Below are 25,342 nucleotides of genomic sequence, written 5' to 3' on the forward strand. Positions count from 1 at the left end.
CCATGCTTTGCTAAGCAGCTGAAATATACTTGGCATAAGTGCATGTATGGGGACAAAGTTGGTTTTAAGTCACCTTAGTGACTCCCTAGGCCTGGGATAAGTGGGCATCATTTCTGTTCAAGACACAAGACAGAACAGACTGAAGGCTGCTGTCTTAGGCCAGCTACCAATGATCTCCAGGAGGTGTAGGACATCCCGGCTATGCCACCTTTTACTTTAGTACTATCTGCACCAGAAGCCAAGATGGGAGTGCTGTAGAAGCTGCTAAGGTATCCCTATGCCATGGGAGGATTTCCCTATGCTGAGAAAATTCTCCCAGGTTCATTCACCTTTGTGCTGCCAGATCAATACAAAACAACCACAGGGCACTGGAAAACTGGGCTTTATAAACAAGAATTAAAAATCTTTGACAAGTATCTTCTTGTTTGCCAAAACACATTTTCATAATGAAATGCTGAAGAAAAATAACTTACTAAAAAAAAAACTGCTCATGAATAAGCAAGACACCAACAGTAACAGATATTATGTATGCATACCTATCGACACGCTGGTCAAGTTTCTTACCCAATTAATTTCTATCACTTATCAGATTTTACTAATAAGAGGTGATGCTCCCATAATTATTTGAACATTTGTACCAAAATAAACAAGCAAAACATTTATTCTATAATATTTAATAACTTTATCAACCAACGCAGGTTTGTTACACTGAAGAGAAAGCAAGTAACAATTAGGAGCTACAACACGAACCATAATGTCATATTGCTACTGACATTAACAAGGGTTCCTCAAATTTTAGTAGTGAAAAACAACACAACTTAAATGTACTGGTGCATGAAACAAAAGATGATTACATGATTACTGTGACATGTCTTCTGTACGCCTGAGTGCTGCATTAAAAAAGATGAATGGTTTTCATGGTTAGATGACAGAGAACTTAATAATGTTCAGTACAAGTCCTGGAAGCATCTTTTCACACCATACTGTCCACTGCTTCTTCTTCTGCATTCCATGCCACTTGAATGTATACATTATCCTCACTTCGCACACCCACTGAATGCCTAATTGGTACAAGTTACTCTACTTTACCACTCACATACGTTTTCTGATTAACTTTATGCTTGCTAAATTCTAAACAGTAATGTAAGTTTTGTCTCCAAATCTGGCCAATATACATCCACTGAAATTGCACCCACTTATGTCAGGTCTACTGTAATTATTTAAGGGCATGTCTATGAGTACAGCACTGCAGCGGCACAGCTGCAGCTGCCTCACTGCAGCACACCTGGTGAAAATTCTTTATGCCAATGGGAGCGCTCTCCTGTTGGCATAATAAAGCCACCTCCACAAGTGGCAGAAGCTATGTTGTCTGGAGAAGCTCTCCTGCCGATGTAGTGCTGTCCAAACAGGCACTAATGTCGGTGTAACTCATTTTGCTCAGGAGCCAGTTTATTCACACCTTGAGTGATGTAAGTTCTGCTGACATAACCTGTAGTGTAGGCATAGCCTAAATTAAATTGTGGGGGAAAGGAAGGAGGTGGGGTGAAAGGAGACAGGTTGTGTGAACAGAATTTTTGCAGGTATTTCCAACCTCACTTTAATTTCCAAAAAGATGGTTTAATGACAACATTTTGTAACACAGAAGATTTGTTTGAGAAGTTGTATGTTTGATTTCTTCCAAGAAGCTGTATATTTATCTTTATATTTATATTTTAGAAGCATTTTCTCCCATTCAGAGCTTTACCAGCATTGTGCAAAACAGATGATTTCACACAATCATTTAGGAAGATTTATTGTCCTGCTGAACTGATGTCAATGAATTTGGAAAGCACAAAATTCCTCAACAACAATTAATGTCTTTGCTCAACTGACAACATGCACCATAGCTTTTCATCTGCCTGATTGCTCCAACAGGAAAATATTTTAGGAGTTACGTCTAACAAGATCAATTCTGTCTATAGCATCAACTATGTTATGGAACAAGGTCCGTCTGGTGGGCTCTGAATGAGTGGGAAGGCAGTATATATGCAAAAGAGTCCAGCAGTTTAAGAGAAAAATTATAATGACTAAACAGTGCATTTTAATATGGTGTTTAAAAAGAGATTGTACAGAAGAATTAAAATCATCAGTCTATAGGCAGTATAGAAAAATTACCAAACGTCTATACATTTTCATCAGAATCATCAGAACTTTCTTCTCTTTCATCACCACTGCTATCCGAACTGCTAGTATCCTCTTCACTGTCCTCACTGCTTCCTTCATCTGTTTCTTCACCTTCTTCATCACCAAAATTCTGTGTACTTTCTAACATATAAATGTACAAGATATAAATTTTAGTAAGTCTTAAGTTTTGGTTAGTAAAATACTGATTATTTCAGGAATATGATAAATATATAATATTTGGTATTATATTCCAAATAAACTCAAAATTATATATTCCAAATACATAGGATGTAGATGGTGTTTTGTGGTATTTTTCTGAAGAAAATAACTGTATTCTAAAATAATTTTGCTTTGTATTGAAGGGGATTAATACAATTGTTTTGCTTGCTATTAGTGCTTTCTAATTTCAATGAAATAGCTAAACAAACAATTTCCCCTTTGTAGTACAGGAAGAAAATTATGCAGTGGTTGTATGTGTTTTTCCTGAGAATTTAACAAACAGTCCATATATTTGCAAATATTCCAAATATTCATCTTGTTTGAGATGTGCAGGTTTTTGGAAACTTTCAGCAACTGTCATATAGTGATAGGAGCCCTATTTTTGTCAGTTACTACTATTCTTTGACTATATAGTCAACACCCATTTTACTGACTTTTCCAAAATATTATTTTGTAAAATAGGCAGCTTTTAGACAATGTGAAGGTGAATGGGACTTCTCATGTGAGTAACATTACTCACATTTGTATTTACAGGATTGGTACAGAGTTGGAAGAGCAAGAGCTGGTTAAATCATAAAAATGATTCTGCTGAAATTTATCTCCTCTGCAGGGAAGACAAGAGAGTCTCCAAGCTGTACCGCTATAGGAACATGGAACCTAACTGAAAAATTTTCCATTTCAAAACCAATTTTAAAAGTAAAGAAAAAAAATGAATACATGCTATTCATATTTTAGGTTCTTAGCCACAGTATCCCTATTTTAAAAATACTCTTCTCTCATATTATAATAATAAACTTTGCTCTCAATATTGGCACAAAATAGTTAAAACTGGTGTAACTGGCCACAGGCTGATAACTCCAGTGTAGGGGGATCCTCCAGAGAAGAAGAGCCAGCATAGCAACTCCTATGCCACTCCATTTTCCTGAAGCCTGCACAGGAGTTATAGCAGGGGGAAAGGGTATTTGTGCCAGCTTTCTCAACATTAGTTTCAGTGGCCTAAAGGCAGCTGTAACTCACACCAGATGCCAGTGGTCCCAAGGGGCTAATACAACAGTGTGAGATCATCTGGGTTCTAAGGATGCCCCAGACAATCTCAGGGTGTTATATTAGCCCGCTGGGATCACTGGTATCTGGTGTGAGTTACAGCTGCTTTCAGGCCACTCAAACTAACATTGGGGGGCTGCCACAATGCATAGATGAATCAGGACTGGGGTAGTATGAAGATAGGTTAAAGCCATCTCTGCAACTTTTTTCCTCCAAGTTCTTCAGTATTCTTCCAGCCCTTGACAGAGGGTTTTGTTCATTGGGGTTACCATTTTTCAGTCTAGTATGCATTTTGTGATGAAATGTGATTCACAGACATTACTTTCTGTTTAAGTCAGAAGAAGAGTGAGTGGGGAAGGAGAGAAGAGTGAGGGGGGATTTGATAGCAGCCTTCACTTACCTGAAGGGGGTTCCAGGGAAGATGGAGTTAGGCTGTTCTCGGTGGTGGCAGATGACAGAACTAGGACCAATGGTCTCAAGTTGCAGAGGGGGAAGTCTAGGTTGGATATTAGGAAAACCTTTTTCACTAGGAGGACAGTGAAGCACTGGAATGGGTTACCAAGGGAGGTGGGGGAATCTCCATCCTTAGCAGTCTTTAAGGCCTGGCTTGATAAAGCCCTAGCTGGGATGATTTAACTGGAGCTGGTCCTGCTTTGAGCAGTGGGTTGGACTAGATGACCTCCTGAGGTCCCTTCCAGCCCTTATATTCTATGATTCTATGAAGCCAACTCAAATATCTATGGTAAGGATTGCATTAATATACTGAAAGACAATATTAATGCTTGAAATTTAACATTGACAATTAGGAAATGTTTGCTTACATGTGATTTTATTGTGTAATGCATCACACTTAAGACACTTTAAACACAAAAGTGGTAAAAATATTTCTCCCTCTATAGCTTTTAAAAATAAAATAGGGTCCATGTAGCTACAACAATCCCAAATATGGGGGTTACTCATGAAAAGCATGAACGCTTCTACAACAACATATAATAATTACTGTTCTCAAACTTACCTAACAGCAACTTTTCTTCAAGAAGTGGAAGAAACTGCTTAGCCTCAGTATTTTCTGGTTCATAGATTAGAACTGAAATTTGACAACAGGGTATGTTAATAATTCTATATGGTGACAATAGCAACTGTCAACTTGTAGTCAGACTGCCAATTATAGTTCACAAAATGGAAAATATATCTAAAAGAAACTGTATATCCACATTTTTAATCAGAGATATATGTTAATATTTGAAAAATTTCAAGGCATATTGTTAAAATGTATACTGTCAAATAGTGGCATAATTTTGATTTCAGAGACTTAAAATGCAAACAATGATTTCTCAGTTATTTGTATTAATATTTCTACACAAAATACTATATTAAGCTAGAGTTAAGGTTGAGAGTACATATCAGTACTGATTTACATATCAGTAAATACATATCTTACAAAAATGTATGAATTATACAAGAAACAAGCATAACAAACCCCAGGATTTCAGATATAGGGTTAAACACAAAAAAACCCCAAACATGTTCAGGCATGAAGATGCTAAGTTAATGTTAAAACAACGAGATTCCTGTAGCACTTTAAAGACTAACAAATTTAATTTCTGAAGGCATAAGCTTTCTTGGGCTGTAACCCACTTCGTCAGATGTTAATGTTGTTTGGATACCTTAAAGTGTGCCCTGTAGTGATGCCATGAGGAAAAAAATATTTATAAAACCTAATTAGTGAATAATTAGTGAAATCTAATCTGGAACCACATATACACAGTTACTGCACTGTAACTACAGGAAAGGTTTATTTACTGAGCGCTGTTTGCTTTGCCATACTATACCACATACAGTCATATCACTACTGTTAGCCGCTTACTTTTCTGGGCACTAAATTCACTCACAATTTAAAAATAAATAAGTAAACACACAAAATGATTATTACTTAAGTGATGCAGTCAAAGGCCATACCATTTTCAAGTTAGTTATATTTAGCACTATATCATCGGAAAACATTCAAGCACTTTACTGAAGATGCAAAATAATGTAATACAGTACCAAGTTCAATCAGTAGAAGTAAAGGAACTAAGCAAATTTTCAGTTATGCTATAAAAAGTGAAACATTGACGGTATGTGATATCTCTGGCCACAGTGCTCTACAGAGAAGGTGGTAAATTTTTGAAAACAACAACATACATCTAGCGTGGAATTTTTAGTTACTCCGAGATAAGTTAACCTGATTACCTTAGTTTGGGGGATTTGGGGGTAGGGGTAAGAGCAGTGGGTGACCAAATCAGACAGATGGTTCAAACCAGTATTCTAAAAGATGTTATGGGAGTATGCTAAAATTAATATGGAATTTAACTGAAAACCATTCTACGGAGCTAGAATTCCAGTTAATGTGTTGTTTTTTCTGGTGCTAGTAAAATTACTAGCAACATTATTTTGTACCAGCTCTGACAGTTTGTGGACCAGAAAAAAGTACATTACAGTGTCCTAAATGGAATGAAACAAAAGATTTAAACATGGACATGAGAAACATCAAAGGAGTGATAGGGATTCTAGTACAGTTTCTAATGTAGGAGACAGATTTTACTAGAGCACAAAAACACAATTCAAATGCCAAAGTGTCATCCATTTGGATCCCTAAAATTCTACCAATGGGACAAAAGCCATGTAAGAAAGATGCTGTAAGACAGAATAAAATATGGAGAGTGAAACTAATGATAGTACCCCATAAGCTATTGTTTTGTTTCACTGGCTGTAGGTTGTTGGACATTTCTACACCTCAGTTAGACAAGCAAAGGCTCAGAAGTGGCAGAAGAATATCAGATCATCTTGGTAGATGGAGAAACTTTGACCCCTTTTACAGATCAGGATATGTACAGATTAGAAAAAAGGTAAAAACAAAGTGTTCTGTGCAAGCCTTGATGGAGCACATATGAAAGAATTTGAAGCCATAAGGGTATATAATCTAATTGTAAATGGATAGTTAAGAGGTGACCCCAAAATAAATAGTTCTACTTAACAAATCTGAAAGAGTTTGAAGACAATAGTGTTACAACTACACTGAAATAGGTTGTAATGCCAAAATCAACAAGTGCAGAAGACACCATCTTATCACCAACTATCAGCGTTTCATAAGAAATCACTGACATTATGAACCAATACCGTCTCAGTATTATGTAATGGTCTAAAACCAAACTAGAAACATGCATTCAAATATGTTTTTGTTGAAGAACTGTCTAATTATAACCTATAAATTCTGAGGATGTCCCAGAATGCAGTCTGAATAGGTCCAAGCAAGCTTAAAACAACAACCACGCCATAGATGGAGACATAAGGCATTTAGAGTACAATAAAATTTGTCTTAAAGATGACCTACAAAGAAAATAAACTGGGCTTGTGCCGCTTTTTGTTCTTTTTGATGGAGTAAAAAAACCCACCTGATGGACGCTATTTGGTGGGGGTTTTTTTATATTCTACTGCAATATTTTAGGGGAAGAAGGATGATGTGTGTCTTGGTGATAATTTTATTAGATCTGACATCTCAGTCAAAGCAGGAGGGGGTGCCTGAATCTTTAACAAAGACATCCTTTCTCCCAAATGTGCATTAAATATTGAAGTTAAATGGGTATTAACAAAAAAACCCAACCTTTCCCTCAATTACTTGACTTTTAAGTAACTGTCAGCTGTGGTGTCAGAATTTCACTATTGTTCATTTATTACTGGTCTTGGCTATACTAGATTTAGTTACCTAAAATTTCACACCATTTGGTCTGCAGCAAGTTGCAATGCTATCTTCTCCATTTCGGTTAGAGAAGTGTATGGTCTGGCTAGTAGATAAAACATGGAACTGGAAATCAAGGTTATATAAATGGCTCTGGCACTGACTCAGCGTGTTTTCAAGCAAGGCATTTAACCTCTCTGTGAATCAGTTTACTCATCTCTAAAACAGCACTACCTGTCTTCTTCATAGGGATGCTCTGTGGCAGAATTAATTAATTCTTAGAAAAAAAACCTTTGCAATCCTTATATGAACAATGCTACCGTGTTTCCATATGGTATAATGGTTTCTATACTTCAGACAGCTTTCACAAGCTTGCAGCTACAGATCCAGGTGGAAGGGAGAGTGCCACCTCCACAGCTTGTTCCTTCCTTCCTTCATTCCAACCATGTGGAAATCCCCCTGTGGGAATTTTACAAGATTACAATTTCATGGGTAGGCCGAGGATGCAGCTGGGTAGCGATGCTGCGAGGTTTCATTGGAAGTCTCTCCTCCATGGAGAAGAAGAATTATCTTCCATGGAGGAAGCTGGCACATGTTACTAAAAACAGAGCAAGTTTATGTAAGCCAAATCCAAAATGAAAGCCACTTAAGCAATTAAGAAATTTATCTATCAGCAACTAAGAAAATGGACATGAGGAGAAATAATAAAATGAAACAGATGAAATGTAAAAAAAAAGAGAGAGAAAGAGAGATAACTTACTCATCTGACAAAGTTTTCTTGCAAGACTGTAGTCTTGATCCATAATTGCTTTCAGGAACTAAAAGAACAATATGGTTTAGCATGAAAGTTAATACAGAGAACTGTTGATGTTCACACTTTGAGAATTAGTTCCAAGTTTGGTTGGCTTTTATATAAAAATACTTTAATGAGAACTTTGAACAATTTTCCCAACAGTTAAAAACTGCAGAATTGTTCTATTGTTCTAAGTAGATCCACCAGGGGACAGTGGACAACTGCTACTCCCACCATGATTTCTACAAGCTCTATTTTAGCTACTACATCTTAGAATTGAGAATTTTATTTTTGTGTCATTGTGTTACTCTGAGCGCACAGCCACGTTACTCTGGAAACACTTAGTTGCTTTACAAATGAGTAGTCTGACTCCAGTGGAACTACTCATATGAGTAAAGTCATGCACACTCAAGTGTCTGTGGGACTGGGGCTTAAATTTAATGTGAGAACTTTTTTTTTTTTTTTTTTTTTTTTTTTTACACACACACAACAGGAAAATCTAACCGGTATCTTAAGTAACGCCTGTGCTCATATAATAAAGGTAAAATAAATAGCCTTGAGATGTGTTGTTTACTCCTGTCAAATACATAAGGCTTCACTGTCAGTATGGCACAGTGTGAACAAGGTACTTGAATCAAGCCCTGACAACACCTGTTGGGTCAGCAGTTTACTTTTGGTATCAGATTAAGCAGTCTTGGATCTCAAACATACTATCTATCATTTGCTGCTATAAAAACAAAAAACAAAAAAACCCACAAACCCAAAGAGATCCACAAATACCTCAATGACCTAAAAGCAGCAATACTAAAATAACAAATGGAAATCCAAAACAGACCCTTTAATGTATATTTGAGATGGCATTATCAGAACAGTGAGACAATGATTAAAAAGCAGTATAACAATCTACTTATATAATTAATGACAGGATGTTAAAAACTAATTACCACATAAGAAACATGATACATACAATGGTTACCATTAAAAAAACCAAAAATCAACATCAGCCAAAAGTTATGAGGTATGATCATTTTCTCTCCTTAGAAAATGGAGTATCTCGGACAGCACTGTGGGGTAACTGCTGGCTGTTGTTTTAATAATGAATATTAATACTATTCTCTCATTTGAAGTCAATTCGATAGCTCCCTTTACATTCTCAGAGCTATGTTCATAATTGGCAGAGCCTAGACCTTGATGTTTCTTTGTCAGCAGATGTAGTCAACCTGCCACAATAAAAGTTCTGTTAAAGGTTTCTTTTCATCTTTCATTGCCAACTTTCTGTCTTTTCCATGTAAAGAGATAATTTACATTGTAGGTTCTAAGTATTTGTGGCTTATGAATCTTTCATTCTCCTTCTAAAAAGATTTTGCTTTTACATACTTATTTACGGTGGAAAATGCCATGAAAATTCCCCCTACACTTTTCTGAGTTTTGCCCATGTCTCTCCTACAGCACAGAATCCTTGACTTAATGTCCATACCCTGCTCGGACAGGGGCCCTTCCTGGCCTCCTTGCCAGGGAAGGCTCTTGACCTCCGACAGCCCTATGGCTGGTAGCCCTACGGCGTGGTAGTGCCGAACCAAATGTCCAGTTCTATCTTCCCCTTCTGGCAGTCTTTTCCCTTAGGCCTCCAGGCCTGCCAAAGGTCCTTTGCCCTCTTCAGGCAGGATTTTTTCCTCCCCCAGTCTTTGTACTTGCACGGCTCTCTTCTGCCAGCATTCTTCTCCTTCTCCTTCTCCTACTCCTAAACCCTTCTGGTTTTTGACAGTGTCTTGCCTGCTCTCACACACTCTTGTAGCTCACCTCACTCTCAACCAGCCACAACCTTTCTCCAGAGGGGAGGTTTTAAACAAGTCCTGGGCCGGGCCTTGATTGGCTTCAGGTGTGTTAATTAACCTGGAGTAACCCCTGCTCAGCTACCAGGGGAAAAGGGACTTGCTGAGCCTGGAGCTGATATATTGGCTTTCTAGCACTGGTTGGTAGTCATCTAGTCTGACCCTGTCACAATACTCATATGGAGTACACAGTGTATATGAAGAAGAGTTTCATTTTTTTTCTTCCTGTTACCTAGACTTGAATATCAAAATGTTTGGGAAGTGGCAGTTGGTATGTTTTTTCAGGTAATTAGTTGTGTTTGCTCAACATACAGTCCTCTTTATTTCTGAAACAAAGCATGAGATGCTTAGTGCTGCTGTCAAATGCCCCAATGCAGCAAAGTACTAAAGCATATGCTTATGCATTTCCTTATGCATCAGCCACTGAGAACCAGAGACAGGACTGGGACCAGCACAGAGTGGCCATCTTAGAGAGGCTGTATTACCCTCCCCCACAACTAGAGGGTGGAAGAACACTAAGAGGTGAAGCAGTTCCCTGACCTACTGCTAGAAGGAAACGCTGGACCCACCTTGGTAGAGGAAGAGCTTTGTCACAGTGTTAAATACTTCACAGTGAGCACTTAGGATCTCTTGTAGTGCTTAGAACAGAAGACATCATACAAAGCAGACTGAACTATTTTCCCTCTTCAAACATCTAAATACAGACATCTTTTATATAGGAATATTTTTTTAAATTATTTTTAAATGGCAGCAGAGATTTTGTTTTCATAATCCATGCATAAAAAACTAGTTTTCATCAGAGTATTTACCATTACAGCACCAGTTACTCTCATCATAGCCCCAAGTATTCCACAACTGCAGAACTTACCACAGAATTGACCCCTGCTACACAACTGTGGTACAGAATTCAATTAAAAAAATTAAGTTTCTAGCCCTTATGGTTATTCAAAGCTAAAAAAACGTAAGCCAAGTGTGAACAGTGGCCATCTGAGTCTGCAAGTATGAAACCAACAATTCAGAGAGATGTGAATGGCTCCAGTCATCTCATTCAAGGCCCCATGGATTCAGTGATTTTGCAGTTGTGGGCTTTTTCCAAGATACCATAGAATTCAGTATTTTTGATGCAGAGTTTGTTATTTTGCTGTAGTCAGATGACTAGCATTTTGGGTTCGTCATTCTGCCCTGCTGGGACTTACCTGAAGCTGCCTCTTGCTCTGCACCTTTATCCACAAGGGGGAATTAATTGATAATAGTGCATCACTATTCTATAGAAAACACAGGAGAGGTTCAGGGAGTCAGAGCTAGGGAGCAGGGGGAAAACCAGAAGTGCAAGCTGGGCAGCTAGACTGCCTAGAGAACAGAACAGCAGCTGAGGCCTGTGGTACTCAGATGAACCACCGACTCTGACTACAAGCTCCCCACTTTTGATGCTATGCATGAAGAAGGGAAAGGAGATTTTGGAGCTGGGCCACCCAGACAACATTGTAACCACTGAACCCCACAGAGTTGGGTCATCTAGAGAAGAACAACAAAATCTATAAAAAATAATCATTGCTGAAAAGTCATTGATTAATTGTGCATCAATGAATATTTTCAACTTTGAAACATGGTCACAAGTGTATTTGCATGTGGGTGATACAATAAACCAACACTGATGCAGAATTTGGCACAATTATGAGGTGTTTGCTGCAGAACTGGGTTCCACTGTGCTGCAGAGTACAGCCCATGTTATTCATGCTGTTTGGGAGGGAAGGGGGGAGTGTAATTTACCTCTCCCAGCAACTCTATTGGTGCATTTCTTTTTCCATCTTCATTTTCACTACGTTCACTGCTGCTTTCATCGTCATCTGTAGTTTCCGACAGCTGCTCATCAATATTATGGTTATCAATACTATTTGTCTGAAATTCAGCACTAAGTTCACTATTTGCTGTGTTTTCTACATTTCTGGAATTTTTCTTTTTATCATCTAAATTACAAAATGAATATTATATCAATAATAAAAACAAATAACAATACTTAACACTTACAGAGCATTTTATGTGTCCAAAGTGATTCAAAAGCATTAACTAGTTAATGATGATCACTAATAAGGTGCTTTTGCATACATTAAAATATTTTCTTTTTATCTTCTTACATTAAAAAGTTAATGCTTACATTAATCAACTCTGCCATCATATACACTAGGGCAATTACCACTGAAGAAAATAGGAATTGCATGATGCGCCTCTCAGGGAAGAATTAGGCCCGCTGAATGTAATTTGTTATGCTTGGAACTCCATTTTAAAATTTTATTTTCAGTTGTTATATTACAGAAAAATGTATTCCAAAGTACTAAAGAACAGCTACTTAACGGAAAAACAATGCAAAATTTGAAAAAGTAACAGTTGCCTTGGAAACCATAACTTTGAACTTCCTGACTTTTGTTGCATTTAATTTTTCAATCATAACAGTGCATTTACTGTTGTTTTTTAAATTTCCTTTTCATTATATTTGTAAAGGTTTCCCATAAGTACATTTTGTTGAGTATTTTAAATTGCTGCCATCTCAAGTATGAGTAATACCTAATACCACAAACTGCAGATTAGCATTTCTTGGACTTGCCTAACAAAATAAAAATAAGAAGCAACCTCCTTTGTCACTTTTGGGTATTATGAAGAATTAATAAATTTAAGAGTGAAGAGGAGTATACAGCCTGGCTCGCAATTTGGAAGAAGCTGCTGTCTTGGTCTGAAACGTCATGGGATGGAGGGTGTTATTATTATAATTATTAAAGATAAAAGCTCTCTTCTAGCATGAGTACAATGGAACAGTCCACAGAGGCTTAACTGCATAAGTTGATACCTCCTTTCTTCAAGTGGCATCGGAATGTTCAGTTAATCAAATGATCTACTGACAGAACACATAAGTGCTTTATAATAAAAAGAAAATAAGAATTGTGATTGAATGCACATTCAAATAAACACATCTATATGCATGTGCAATGTGAATGAAATTATTGTAGAAGGACATCTTAAGTAATGAGGGATTTATTTCTAAGGTCCCATATATAGGACTATATATTGCAATGAACACACAGATCAGTGCCTAATCTTTTGAGTTTAAAATCAGTCATGGGTCAATAAAATTAGGTTGCTGGTCTAGGCTGAATCCTTAGTGGGTATTTGTTCACATCATTCAATCATGACCTAATGGAATCCAGCTGACAGTCTTTGCTGCAGAGTCCCAGGATTGAAATAAAAAGGCATGCTGCTGGTCAGGATTGAGAGCTACTGGCAGAACTAGATTGCAAAGCTTGGATTGTGCCTGCTTGCAAAATATGCTCTTCTTCAGCCAATTCTGTCATCTTATACACACGAACTACAAGCTAACATGTTTGAGGAGAAATGTTATGAAATTGTGGTAACAGGTTTGATAAAGTTTTCTGCAATTTCAAATGAACAAACTGCAGAAATATATACAATCACATGGCCTGATCCAAAGCCTGTTAAAGTCAATGCAAAGACTCTAATTGATTTCAGTGGGCTTTGAAGCAGGGTCATAAAAGCAGTATGGGTTCTGTTAAGAAAATTTTACCTCAGAAATAATACCATTCTTTCAGCTAAGTATTCTAAAAGAAGAGCCATTGTACTGATGCTACTCATAACAATGTCTGATCTGTTAGGAGCCAAAATGCAGTATATTTTCGTTTTGTAGAACGAGAGTCTTATAAGGACAGCAACTGTACCAATTTTATCCTCGAGGTTCTGCTGCAATCTAGCAATCTAGCTAATAGCAGGTCTCACAGAATAAAGTAATAAGGGGGGAAAAATGAAAGTTGAAGAAAAGACAACTTCTAATTAGAAGAAAAACCATGGAATTCATAAAGTTAATGCATACCAATACTTTGTTATGCAGGTGCCAGCTGCAGCTCCATCATTAAGGCTGAGCTGAATTTTGCACTTAAAGCAGAGATTCAACTGCTTATATGTAAGTGTATCCCAACCAAAATTACCAGCATTTATTCTTTGATTATAGAATTAATTTACATTCCTTGGATAATTAATTTAGGAATTAAAAATAAATTTTAAAATTAAAAATAAGAAATGCAGCACCTGGTGTCAGACTCTTTGTCCCAAATGATTTTATTAACAGAATGCAGAGTTTTCAAAATTTCCTTTCAGTTTACTTACTGAAATCTTTATTGTGTGTAGGCTACATTTGAAAAAATGTTTTTTGTTTTTTAGTATTAATGGTCATTCCTCCCTCCCCCCCCATTATTCCTCATAACACAAAAATTCTTCTTCAGCAATGTTGAAGAATAATGTTCTTCTACAGAGAATTCCACAAACTGTACTCTTTCAAAACTGCTGCAATCTCATTTAGGTTGCCCTAAAGTGGACATTTTGACATAGGCATCTATGTCCCATTGTTCTCAGATAGGCTGTATCTATACTGACCTGCAGTTTGGACGAAAGGGATGTGACTGGCCCAAAAGGTTGCACTGTAACTGCCCTGTGTGGATGCTGCAAATGCAAACTAAAAGGTTTTTAATTTGTATTAATGTAGTCCTCTTTGAAAAGTCCAAACTACAAGGGAGCATACACAAGCCCTAAGTGTTCCTCACCACCTCCTAACAGCTCAGGACCACCAGCTGAAGGCAGGCTGGCTTCACTCTCACTCGGCACAAGAGGATGCATTGACCATTTTAAAAAAGACCAATTTTTCATGTGTTTCTCTGAAGGAGAAGATATTATGCACAAGCCTCTGATGACAAATGAACATTCAGCTATGAAATACAAATCTACTCAGCAAGAAGGCAGGAATTGGGGGGGACAACGTTTATATGCAAGCAGGGGTATGGAAGGGAGAAATGGGGTGCGTGCACATGTGCAGAAGAATGTAGGGAAATACAAGAGGAGGGGGAAATTGGAGGACAAGAAGAGGCAAGCTGGGCTGTATTCCCCATTTGCTTTGCACTATTCTGATGAAACAAAGCACCTGTAAACACAATTTAACTGTCCAGGATGCTCTGGCTGCATCACGCTGCTGCATACTAGAGCAAAACTATCAGGACATACTAGTGCATCTGGCTATAAAAAGTTAAAATTGTTTACAAAATATTTAAAGCTGATATTTCTAATGGATTTGAAGATATGAAGTATCACATAGCATTCTCTTTGAGTTTCTTAGTTGGAGTTAATGTATGGAATTTAAAAAACAAAAACAAACATTCCCAGACAAAAAGTATGTTAAACAGAGTTTAGGTTGAGAGTATGTATCAGTAATTGAGGATAAGATACATTAAAAGGATGTTGTAATTATTCCAAAGTGTTGTAAACTCAGGAAATTCAGAGTTAAAAGTTAAATTTGAAAGAAAGCCAAATAAGTTAAGGTATAGAAATGCACAGTTAGGACATCCAAATCACCTTAATTCTGCCCTGTAGTGACATCATGAGGGGAAAAAAATTCTAGTGTGTCTTTATAAATCAGTTTAATCTAATCAGACACTAAAATGCCTTAACCACAAGCATATAGTTGTTGCATAGAACCACTGAAGGGCAAAGTTGTCTGGGAATGCTGTTAGGACCTGAACCAAAGCCTACTGAAGTTAATGGGAATCTGTTGACTTCAGAGAGCTTTGGCTCAGGCCCCAAGAGAGAACAAGACCTCTTAAAACTTTATCATGGAGTTAGCTCACCAAGAATCCCAGTTTCTATTGCTGACTGCAGCTCCATAGAACCTAGTAGTCTTTTTCCCAGGTTTTAGAGAGTTTTAAGTTTGCATCAACTTAGTTCTTTATTAACTAGCTCTGACTTAACTATGACATCATATGCTAGCTCATAAAAGGGAGTATAAGTGCTAACAGAGCAATTGTATATTAGTCATCAAGATTCCCTTAAAGGGCAGCAAAACTGTGCTACTTACTATTTCAATTATTAATACTTTATATGGAATTGAAATGCTAGTAAAAGGAACTATAAGACTACGAACTCTAACAGGTAAAGAGTGAGCAGTTTTCAAGGTTAACAGTTTCTGTCAGGCACATCTTAAATAAGGCTATTTAGCATGCCAAAACAGCTTTTTCCAACAACAATCACCGTGAAAGCTGGTAAGGCTGCAAATATAGGCTAAGAGTCATGTACTGTGTGGATACACCTTCAAAGGGACATTTGGAAAAATAAATGTAACAGGAGCAAAACCAGAAACCCAACCTTGTTTACACAAGGACAACTATTACAATATTGAATGTCTTTAAAATATATATAGGACATTCTATGAGAACGTATCATATGCCCTCAAAAGAGATGTCTGTGTAAACACCTGTTTGTATGCTTGGGACTGATGAACAGGCTAACATCCTGGAACATTAAAATGATCACTGACTAAAATTTGGGGGATTGGATAAACCTGAGGAGGAAGGAAGGATGGCAGCTATATGGAGTGGAAAGACTGTTTCACTGACAAGCTGCCCAGCAAAAGGGGCAGAGGAGAAAGAGACAAGCTCACCAGAGAAGTTGCGTTCATCATAAAATGTAATGTCCTGAATTTTACCTACCTAAATTGTTTAGAAATTAGGGCTAAATACCTTATGCAGGCTGTTTCCTTTGAATTATACTGGATTTTCTCTCTTTCCATCCTTAATACATTTTATTTTTAATAAGACCAATTGAGTCATGTTTTGCAGTAAGCCTTTGAAAGGAAGGCAACATTCTGACAAAGTGCCATCCAATGACTGGTTGGCTGATGACAAGGAATGTCAGGAACAGGTTAAATTTACTAGTAACTCATTTCACTTTATTTAGTTTTTATATTACAGCAATTCCACTGGTAGCAACAGCTATAGTTAATATTATAAAAAATAGTTTCCATTATAAACTAGGGATTCCTTCTCTTGGTTTCTAATTTTCCTTCTTTATAATATTTATATCAGGCTACTTTACTGCCTTGTAACTTTCTACAAAAATTGTCTATTTAAACTTTAACTGCATACAACTGAGCAGACATTATTTCATTACAACTATGTCATTCAAGAGGATTTTCCACACCCGAGTGACATAAGTTTGTAGTGTAGACAAGGGCTTAAGGTAAAGCAGAAATCAGTCCCTTTCCTCAGAGCCCTAACCCCAAAACACAGTAGCTGGCTGCAGAAGGAAAAAACAAGATGCACCCAAAGAAGAGGAGCATTATCAAGAGGTGCAGTCTCTGCATGTCCCAAAGACAAAAGGCCACTGGTACTCCTTTTGGGATAGTGTGGTTGAGCTCCATCCCTTATTGTGGCCTGTGTCTAGAAGGTACAAATCAAGCCTCAGATTACTACACTTTCCCCATACCAATCTCCTAAGCAAAAAACAATTTTTTAAATAATAAAAGGCAATTCTGAATAGAAAATATTTGCATGGAGAATTGTCATGGATTCAGAGATACACTGCACTTGAACCAGCCAACCAGTGACTTCTGATTTGATACTATCTGTCCTAGCTTCACTGATCTTTGTTTCTTGATGTAGTTTGTGTAAATCAGTTAATTGCTCATCTGTAAAAAATTCTGTAAAATTAAAACAAAGAAGGGATAAAAAAAAATTGCAGTCAGCTATTGTGCACATTAATGTTAATTCTAAAAGGGAAAGGATAATATATAGTATTCTTGAAAACATTTATTAAACAAAAGAAAATTTGCACCACCGAATGTGGAGTTTCCTTTGTAGAACTACTTCACATGTGGTCAGATCTTCTTGTCTGCAATACAAGATTAATGAAGAAAACAGAGTTCTAGAAGTTCAGAACCCCAAAGTCAGATAATATATTGTGAATGCTTTATGATGGCATGTGTTGTTCTGTTGGGTCACAGCCATGGCATTTTAGCCCCTTTTCAGTCTAACTGAGAACAGTGTCTTCCATGAACACAGTGGCTATTCCCTAGAGTCTTCTCAGATAAAACTAAAATTTTCTTTTTGCTGTACTATAATGTATTATCTTCCACAGATCCTGAATTCAAAAAATATCAGAACTAAAAATGATGGTTTCCATAACATGACATAAAAGTATGACATATAAGTTATAGGCAAGCATTCAGACAGTTAACCACCGGTCAAAACCAAAGCTGTGTCTCCATTAAACTAGATATATGTAAGTGCTAAGACACCACATTCAATCTTTACAAGAAAATCCTATTCTTTCCACAATCATGCAGCACAGAAACTAATACCATTTATAACCTCTATTACTACCCATTTGTTAACCTCAAATTTTTTGGGGTGTGACAGGTCTCTTATTCAACCAATCTGTAACTCACTGAAGAAAGTATAAATCTTACCTGTATTTTTTTGTATGTAGTGGGATGATCTTAAAGTAGTCTCTGGAATCCTAGATGAATTTTTATTTTTTACACTTTTTGCAGAAACGTCCCATCTACATATTGCATATGATTTCCATGAAAAAAATAAAATAAGCATATAAATATCATAAAGACTAAAAATAACACATATCTCCAGTTTAAGCCAATTTCTAGAGATATAATAGCAGCATCATCAAAATAATAAGCCAGATATGATAACCATGTCATAATTAATAACTGCTTCTTATGGAAAAGTGATTTGCCTGCTGGATGATGGAGCACTTTTTGAAGTACATGATGGATATTTCTAGACATTATAAGATTTATTTCTTAATTGATGGTGAGATTAAGAAGTCCCCTCATCAAAACTGTAAATTAACAAAAGGGAGCAAAGTAAATTTAGTTACTATTTCTCTCCTTCTATGGCTTCCCCACAACTGCAGGAGCTCCATCTCTCACCCCAAGGAGTCTACTTCCACTGCCTTAGATGTACAGGGACTTTATAGCAATTTTGTTTTAAGATCATTAATCCAAGAACAACCTGGAGCTCAGTTCGGTTCTCCAACAAAAAAATTAAAGTTGATTCAGGTTTTGGTGTGGTGGGGTTTTATTTTGTTTTTGGTAGCCATGTTCGTAGTTTGTCCAGTGCTGGGTTTTTACATTGCTTAGTGTTTACACTGCACTGCTCAAAGCCTGTTTTTTTTATTATTCTCTGGCAACTCAGGATATGTCCAATCTGCTCTTGCTCCTGCTAGACACTGGCAATCCACACTGGCTGCAGCTATCTGAGTTGTCTAACCAATGCTCATGCTATCAACATACACCAAATCAAGTTCGGCTTCATATTAGAATTTTCCATTCTGGCCTGGCCTTCTGATATGCATCCCCCTACTAATCTTGCTAGTTCCCAGCCCAAGAAAGTGGTCATTAACTTGTGATGGGGGACAAAGGGCCATTTGGTACTCATTTTAACAAGATTTCCAGCCTGCATTTCCTCCCAGTGACCATAAATCCATCCTCCTCTGACAGAGTACTCCTGACTTGCCAGTACCTAAAACATTAATGCAAAGGTTTACAAATAATTTATTTAAAAATCACAATGTTAGTATTTTTAATAGCCCATTTTTCTTAAATGCATGTAGAGGGCTACAAAGAAATAAGACTTACTTTTCAAATGTTGATTTAGCTGCACATAATGAGATTTGTTTTGTTGGGGTATAAACCTTGTTTGTAGATTCTGGTCCACATCCATGCTGCCTTAGTTTAAATTAAAATGGTTTTCCATATAAAGAAACACAAATCAAATACTGGCATTAACTGCAATATAATTATGTTCATTCCACTGATACTTGAAAGCTTGTGGTTACCCAAGTTTAGTATCAACTCCCCTCTGCCCACCAAAAAACAAAACAAAAACAAAAAGGCTGTTGTAATGTGTACAATGGCCGCAACTACATCGTTCTATTTTTAACTCTTTCATTGAAATGTATGTTGTGTTATAAAAATCCCAGTGCTGAATTTAGCCCCCACTGAAGGCAAGTCAATAACCTGAATATTTATGAGTTTCTTTATCTAGATTATATACAACAGAGATGACTGTGTTTATGTATGAGAAACACGGAATAGGGTGCAACTGTTTCAAACTTTGACAGTCAATAAAATGGCTGAAAAAGTAAATTTTTATCCTCACACACTTCTGGTACAACACTACCACCCCACCACATATCAGTATCTATAAGGCCCAGTTTTAGCAAGTAGCCAAATTAAGCCACAGAGGACAAATTTTACATGATTTGTGACCCAGCCATGCTGAGAACATTCCCTTTCTTCTACACATACTCAATGTTGTAGTTAATTAAAATTATATTTTATCTAAAGGCATGTGTCTGATTAAATGAATCAGTAGTGGAAATCACATTTATAGATTATCAGTTCTAGCTATATCATCAGCTTCCTTGCACGTTTACAGCTCAAACATTCACTATACCTTTTTAATAGCTCTCTCTGAAAATGACAATGACAACTGATTTCAGCTATTGAACATACTTTCCAAATAGAGTTTATGTAGCTTTCTATATTAAAGCACAAAAATATAAAGTTGGGATCACAGAGCAATTCATTTTCAACATTGATTTTTGCATATTCAATCTTCAAATTCACAAAACAACATGTCATTTGAGGTCTTGAAGGTAGATCAGTAACATCAATAGTCTCCACAAATAACCAAATCATCATCAGCATGATCAAGTCAGTGAACATGATTAGCTGCCAGCTAGCTGAGTGCCAAGTTAATTATTTATCTTCATTTTTATTTCAGAAAATAGAAACTCCAGTAGACACCATTTAACAAATAATGACAGATGGTTCATTGGAAAAAAGTATTTTCTACAGTTACAAAGTCTGAGGGAATGTTTTTCTAGTATCTTCTATTACCTTTCAAAAGCCCTCCTATTACCTTTCAAAATCCCAAACATTTTAAAAATCAAATTACAGTATCTCACATAGGTGATAAAGCTACTCAGACATGGAATACAACAACAACAACAAAACCATGGACAGATGGAGTTTAATATCTATTCCTTAACAATATTGAGATAGACAGTATTCAACTAAAAAACAAGAATTAAACTGAATATGGCACTCTTACTTAAATATTATTTAAATCTATTATTTAGTTTTGAGAAGATTAGAGTAAATGCATACAAATGGAGAAAATGCAACATATGTTTTCTGTACAAACTATATACTGGCATATCTCATATATGATATATCTCCTATATACTTTGGGTCATTAGCTTTTTCTTAAAAATCTAGACTAAATTTTCAAAAGTGACTAGTGATTTTGGGTACCCAACTTGAGACACTTTAAAAGGTGTCTGATATTCAAAGGGCAGAAGCTTAGTACATTCTGAAAAATCAGACCCCTTTAAAAAGCATCTTAAACTGGGCATCCAAAAATCACTTTTGAAAATTCATACTATACAAAATGTAAGAAGGCCTATACGTATCTGATTAGGAATAGGCTTTTCAAGTGAGTGGGAATGAATCGAATGCACTCTAGCAGTTAACTCCTATTTTCTCCTTTTAATTAAATATTAAAATAAGTTCTATGACTGATCATTACTGCAGGTACTAACTGGTTTGACTGAATTGGCCAAGACCATTACAATGTAGTATTTCTATCACTTTAAGATGACTTTTCAAGACAACTTTCTGGAAGATTCACCAAATAAAGCCTACATGGAGCTGAATAAGAAATAAATAGACCGCATCCAGATTGCAAGGAAGCTGTTCCCATATCTTTTATATCTTATATCATGTTTTGATACCCATTTTCTAGCACAGGAAGCAAGCAGCAGTAAATTGGCTTTTGAAAATGTACAGGTAACTCTTCCAGACTGTATTAAGTGCTACAGAGGTCCCTTAACTGTTAAATAAGAATTTTCAAACTTCAATAAAAATATGGAGGCAAGAATCTCAAAAATAATTATACATACTAGGGGTTATATATTCATATAATAAATACCTCCATTCAATTATCTGCCTGTAATAAAGCTCAATGCTAGAAAAAGAGACTATAACATTCTTATAATATTATTACTCTTACTGGAAATGAATATTCCTACTTTTTATATTGATTTAGTGATATATTTAATACAGCATTGTAATAAATTGCAGTTATATTTTACATAATGATTGTTCAAGGGGAAAAAAATCACAAGTGGAATTTATTCCAATTCCAGCTATTAAAAAAAAAATCTAGTAACTCAGGCAATATTATAGAGCCATATGGTACGAGAAGTATCATAACACCGAAAGCAGTCCACTTGGCAAGAATTTTAAGACCAAGTTTTAAAAAGTGGCTTAAAATTGCATCTAAAAGCTTTTCCATATATGTGCAAAGTTTACTGGTTAATTTCTATTATTTATTATTTTACAATGTCTAAATATATTATCCTTGTGTGAAAACTGAGAGGTCAAAAGTCCAATTACCTACTACCTACCAGATTTACATGTGCAAATACAGTTTGCATGCAAAAGAAAAATTAATGAAAATGCATCTATCCAGGAACAAAAAAGTTCACTTTTAACATTTGATCCATTTAGGCTTTGGAGTTACTCCAAGTTTACACTTGTGTAAATGAGTTAAAAATCTGGCACCTCAAGTTAAGTTTTATGGACATGACAGATCAACAAGGAAAGACATTTTGGAGCAATCTTGGATAATCACTAAGGGCCAGATTTTCAGACAATTTCATTAACAAGCATATTCACATTTTTTCATGCATTCCCTTTCATGTGTACAAAATCTGCAAGTCCAAATTTAGAAACCACTTCTAAAAATGTGACCTTAGATCAGTTACTGTAGAGTGACACCTGCCTTTTGACTGCTTACATGGATGAAGAGACCTTGTCATGATGCATGATCCTGTTCCACTTAAGTCGATGGTAGCTTTTCCATGGACTTTTAAGAGAGCACTCTAAGAGCCATGGTAACTTATTTATTTTGAAAATTTTTCCCGGTTTTCACTTAATCTTATAAGTGTTTTAAATATAGTGGTTGATATTTTCAAAACAATTGAGATCATTCAGGACCTGAACTTGCACTCATTAAGGCCAATAGCAAATCTCCTGTTGACTTCAGTGATACAGGATCTGGCCCTTACATAAATCTTCCATTAATTTTCATCAACTAATATTTCTAATTTTAGTTTATACATGAATTCTATTATTTTAAAACCAAAAGATTATGCACAACAAAAAATGTTTTAATAGTTTCTGAAAATTATTTTATATAAATTTATTCTACAACAGTAAATATTCAAACTGAGAGAAAATAACTATTCAGTAATACAAAATTTAAAGGCCTTAAATTAAACAATATGTACTTCCATAATATCATCAACATTTAAATTCTATTTTAAATGCGCCATCTAAATAACAATGGTGCCAACTGAACCAAAGGTTAAAGTGTTAATCCATGCATTTCCAGTCTTTCAAAATTAATTGGGTGACAAATGATTTCATTATCTAGCTCTAATTGCTTAAAAAGGCATGTAATAGATCAGCTGCAAAATGAAAGAGATCATCTTACCGTGGCACTGTTTGAATTGGTTCAATAACCACTTCTTCTAAAAAACAAATTAACAACAGCTGTTTAAAGTTCTGATTTACTTAATACAAATTCTGATTTTCAATTCTAAACATTTTTTTGACTGTGACAGTGTAAAATGTTTCAAAGTTTCAATTCAAATTTGCATTGCTAAACAAATAAAAAACTTGCTTACTGGATTTTTTTAATCATCAGGACAAGCTAATATACAATAAAAAAAGAGGTTTTTTTTCTAACACTAAATCATTATTTAAGTCACTCACCTTCCGGACCAAACACAAGTAATCTGCCATTTTGTCCATTCTTTTGGTCCTAAAATAACAACAGAAGTAATATTAAAAAAAGTGAAAATCAATGTAATTACTTAAGATACCTATTCCGCATTAGTAAAGATTCTTGCAGTGATGCAAATTCCTAGGACTTCAACAGAATGCCACACCAGCATGGAGAATTGGAGTTTTGAAATTGCTTCACCATACATACCAAAATATCAAACAGCAAAAGCTATTGTTTTTCAATACAAAAGCTAAATACGGAACAAAACACATCAACTGCCCATGAAAGAAATGCAGAAGTAAATCCTAGGGAAAACTAAGTCTTACCTTTTTGGCATCTGTCCTTTCTAAACAGTTTTGCCTAGTAGAAAATACAGACATTTGTAATAACAAGTATACTGCTGGAACACTGGAATTTCACAGTTTGTTGAAGTGGACATGGGGTAGCAAAACAAATAAAAATAAAATCTAGAAAGCAACAAATTATCACACAATTGCAATTACTGCAAATAATTACTTAATCTGGACTCTAAAGTCTGACTCAACAAAAAGTACCCAGGCCTTTTCCGGAGTTTGTACAAGCCCTGAATGCTGGCTTCTGAACTAGAAACAACACCTACACTAGAAAGAATTGTAACCAGATTTAGGACCTGATTCAGCAACGCACGTAAGCACATGCTTAACTCCATCCCCTATTCTGTAAATCCTTTAAGTATGTTTTTACAATTGAACTCACTAGGACCTATCTGTACTTAAGTGCTTTGCTGAATTGGAATATTAGTAGGCACATAAGATGTTTTCAGCTGCAACAGTATTACTAGTATTGTAAGTAAGCTATTTAGTGTAGACAGAGCACAGGTGTTTTCAATATAATTTCAGGCAAACTTGTTTCTTCATTGTGAGCCAACTTTCCTCAGTACAAATTAGCCCTTATCTAAAATAGAATTTTTATACTGTATAGCACCAGTACACTTCCACACAGCAATGATGTAACCAGATATAGGCATTTTAATCCAGTGTCATTTTTTTAAAACGTTCACTCTAGACCAGCCTTTTCACCATTAGGGATTCATTCAAATAAACTTCCCATGCCCTGCACTCTACGATTCCATCTTCTGGGTCCATCTAATAATCTTTTTTCTCCCCTCCTATTAAACCCATGCAATTAGGCCTACATAAGAAAGTTACTTGAAACCTAGCAGGGGAGACATAACTTTGGTCTCTATTAATGGCTAAGAATATTTATTTGAACTTCTTTACGTTTCTAAAACTTATCTAAGAGACAATAGGTGGCAGATAGCTCCTGTTCATTAAATCATTTTTTTTGGGGGGGAAGAGAGGGGGGAACAAGAGGAGTCACATGTTTCTCCTGTCTGGCTAGCATCAAGAACAAATATGTACAAAACCCTACCCCATCAAAGCTTGAGTGGCAGTCTATCACTAGCAAATACGGGAGATAGCTCTCAGGTTCAGAAGCAGCCTCTGGAACTGTGCAGCACAGAAAGGTCAGAGAATTATTGTGGGCCAGGAGCTTTATTTCACCTTGATAGGGACCTAATCAATATAGGACTGTCTCAAAATGTTTTAAAAAAAGAAGAAAAATAGTCTGCTTGAGGTCAGGAACAAGCACGAGTTAACTGAAAATATACGTTTTTTCTCAACCAGAACTAAGCATTACTAGCACAAACCTATAATATTCAAAGTACAAGATGTGAATTTAACTCTTTGAACAAATATTTGTGAAGGAAGCACTTGAAAATATGACATTTTACAGTCATATCACAACAATTATAATAAATGCTATATTTAATCTTTTTATCTTTCACAATGTGCCCTTTTTGCATTAAAATTCTGATTTGATCCACTTGGCG

At 36.0% G+C, this 25,342-nt stretch overlaps 1 protein-coding gene across 1 annotated transcript in view; it reads right to left on the minus strand.

Moving 5' to 3' along the window:
• Window positions 1-383: 383 nt before the first annotated feature.
• ERICH2 (glutamate rich 2) overlaps window positions 384-25,342 on the minus strand; it is a 31,713-nt gene continuing 6,754 nt past the window's right edge. Inside the window, exons 5-14 of the mRNA XM_067549867.1 lie at window positions 23,799-23,832; window positions 23,460-23,508; window positions 23,179-23,215; window positions 19,251-19,340; window positions 18,063-18,157; window positions 11,540-11,736; window positions 7,905-7,962; window positions 4,442-4,513; window positions 3,827-3,922; window positions 384-2,304 (exon numbers count right to left, since the gene is read on the minus strand). Coding sequence (XP_067405968.1) covers window positions 2,162-2,304; window positions 3,827-3,922; window positions 4,442-4,513; window positions 7,905-7,962; window positions 11,540-11,736; window positions 18,063-18,157; window positions 19,251-19,340; window positions 23,179-23,215; window positions 23,460-23,508; window positions 23,799-23,832 — 871 coding nt within the window. The 3' untranslated portion in view covers window positions 384-2,161. The remainder of the gene's footprint in view (window positions 2,305-3,826; window positions 3,923-4,441; window positions 4,514-7,904; window positions 7,963-11,539; window positions 11,737-18,062; window positions 18,158-19,250; window positions 19,341-23,178; window positions 23,216-23,459; window positions 23,509-23,798; window positions 23,833-25,342) is intronic.

This window comes from Emydura macquarii, unplaced genomic scaffold, assembly GCF_026122565.2.
Source record: "Emydura macquarii macquarii isolate MOO-44397 ecotype Brisbane River unplaced genomic scaffold, CSIRO-AGI_Emac_v2 contig_1253, whole genome shotgun sequence".
Lineage (NCBI taxonomy): Eukaryota > Metazoa > Chordata > Testudines > Chelidae > Emydura > Emydura macquarii.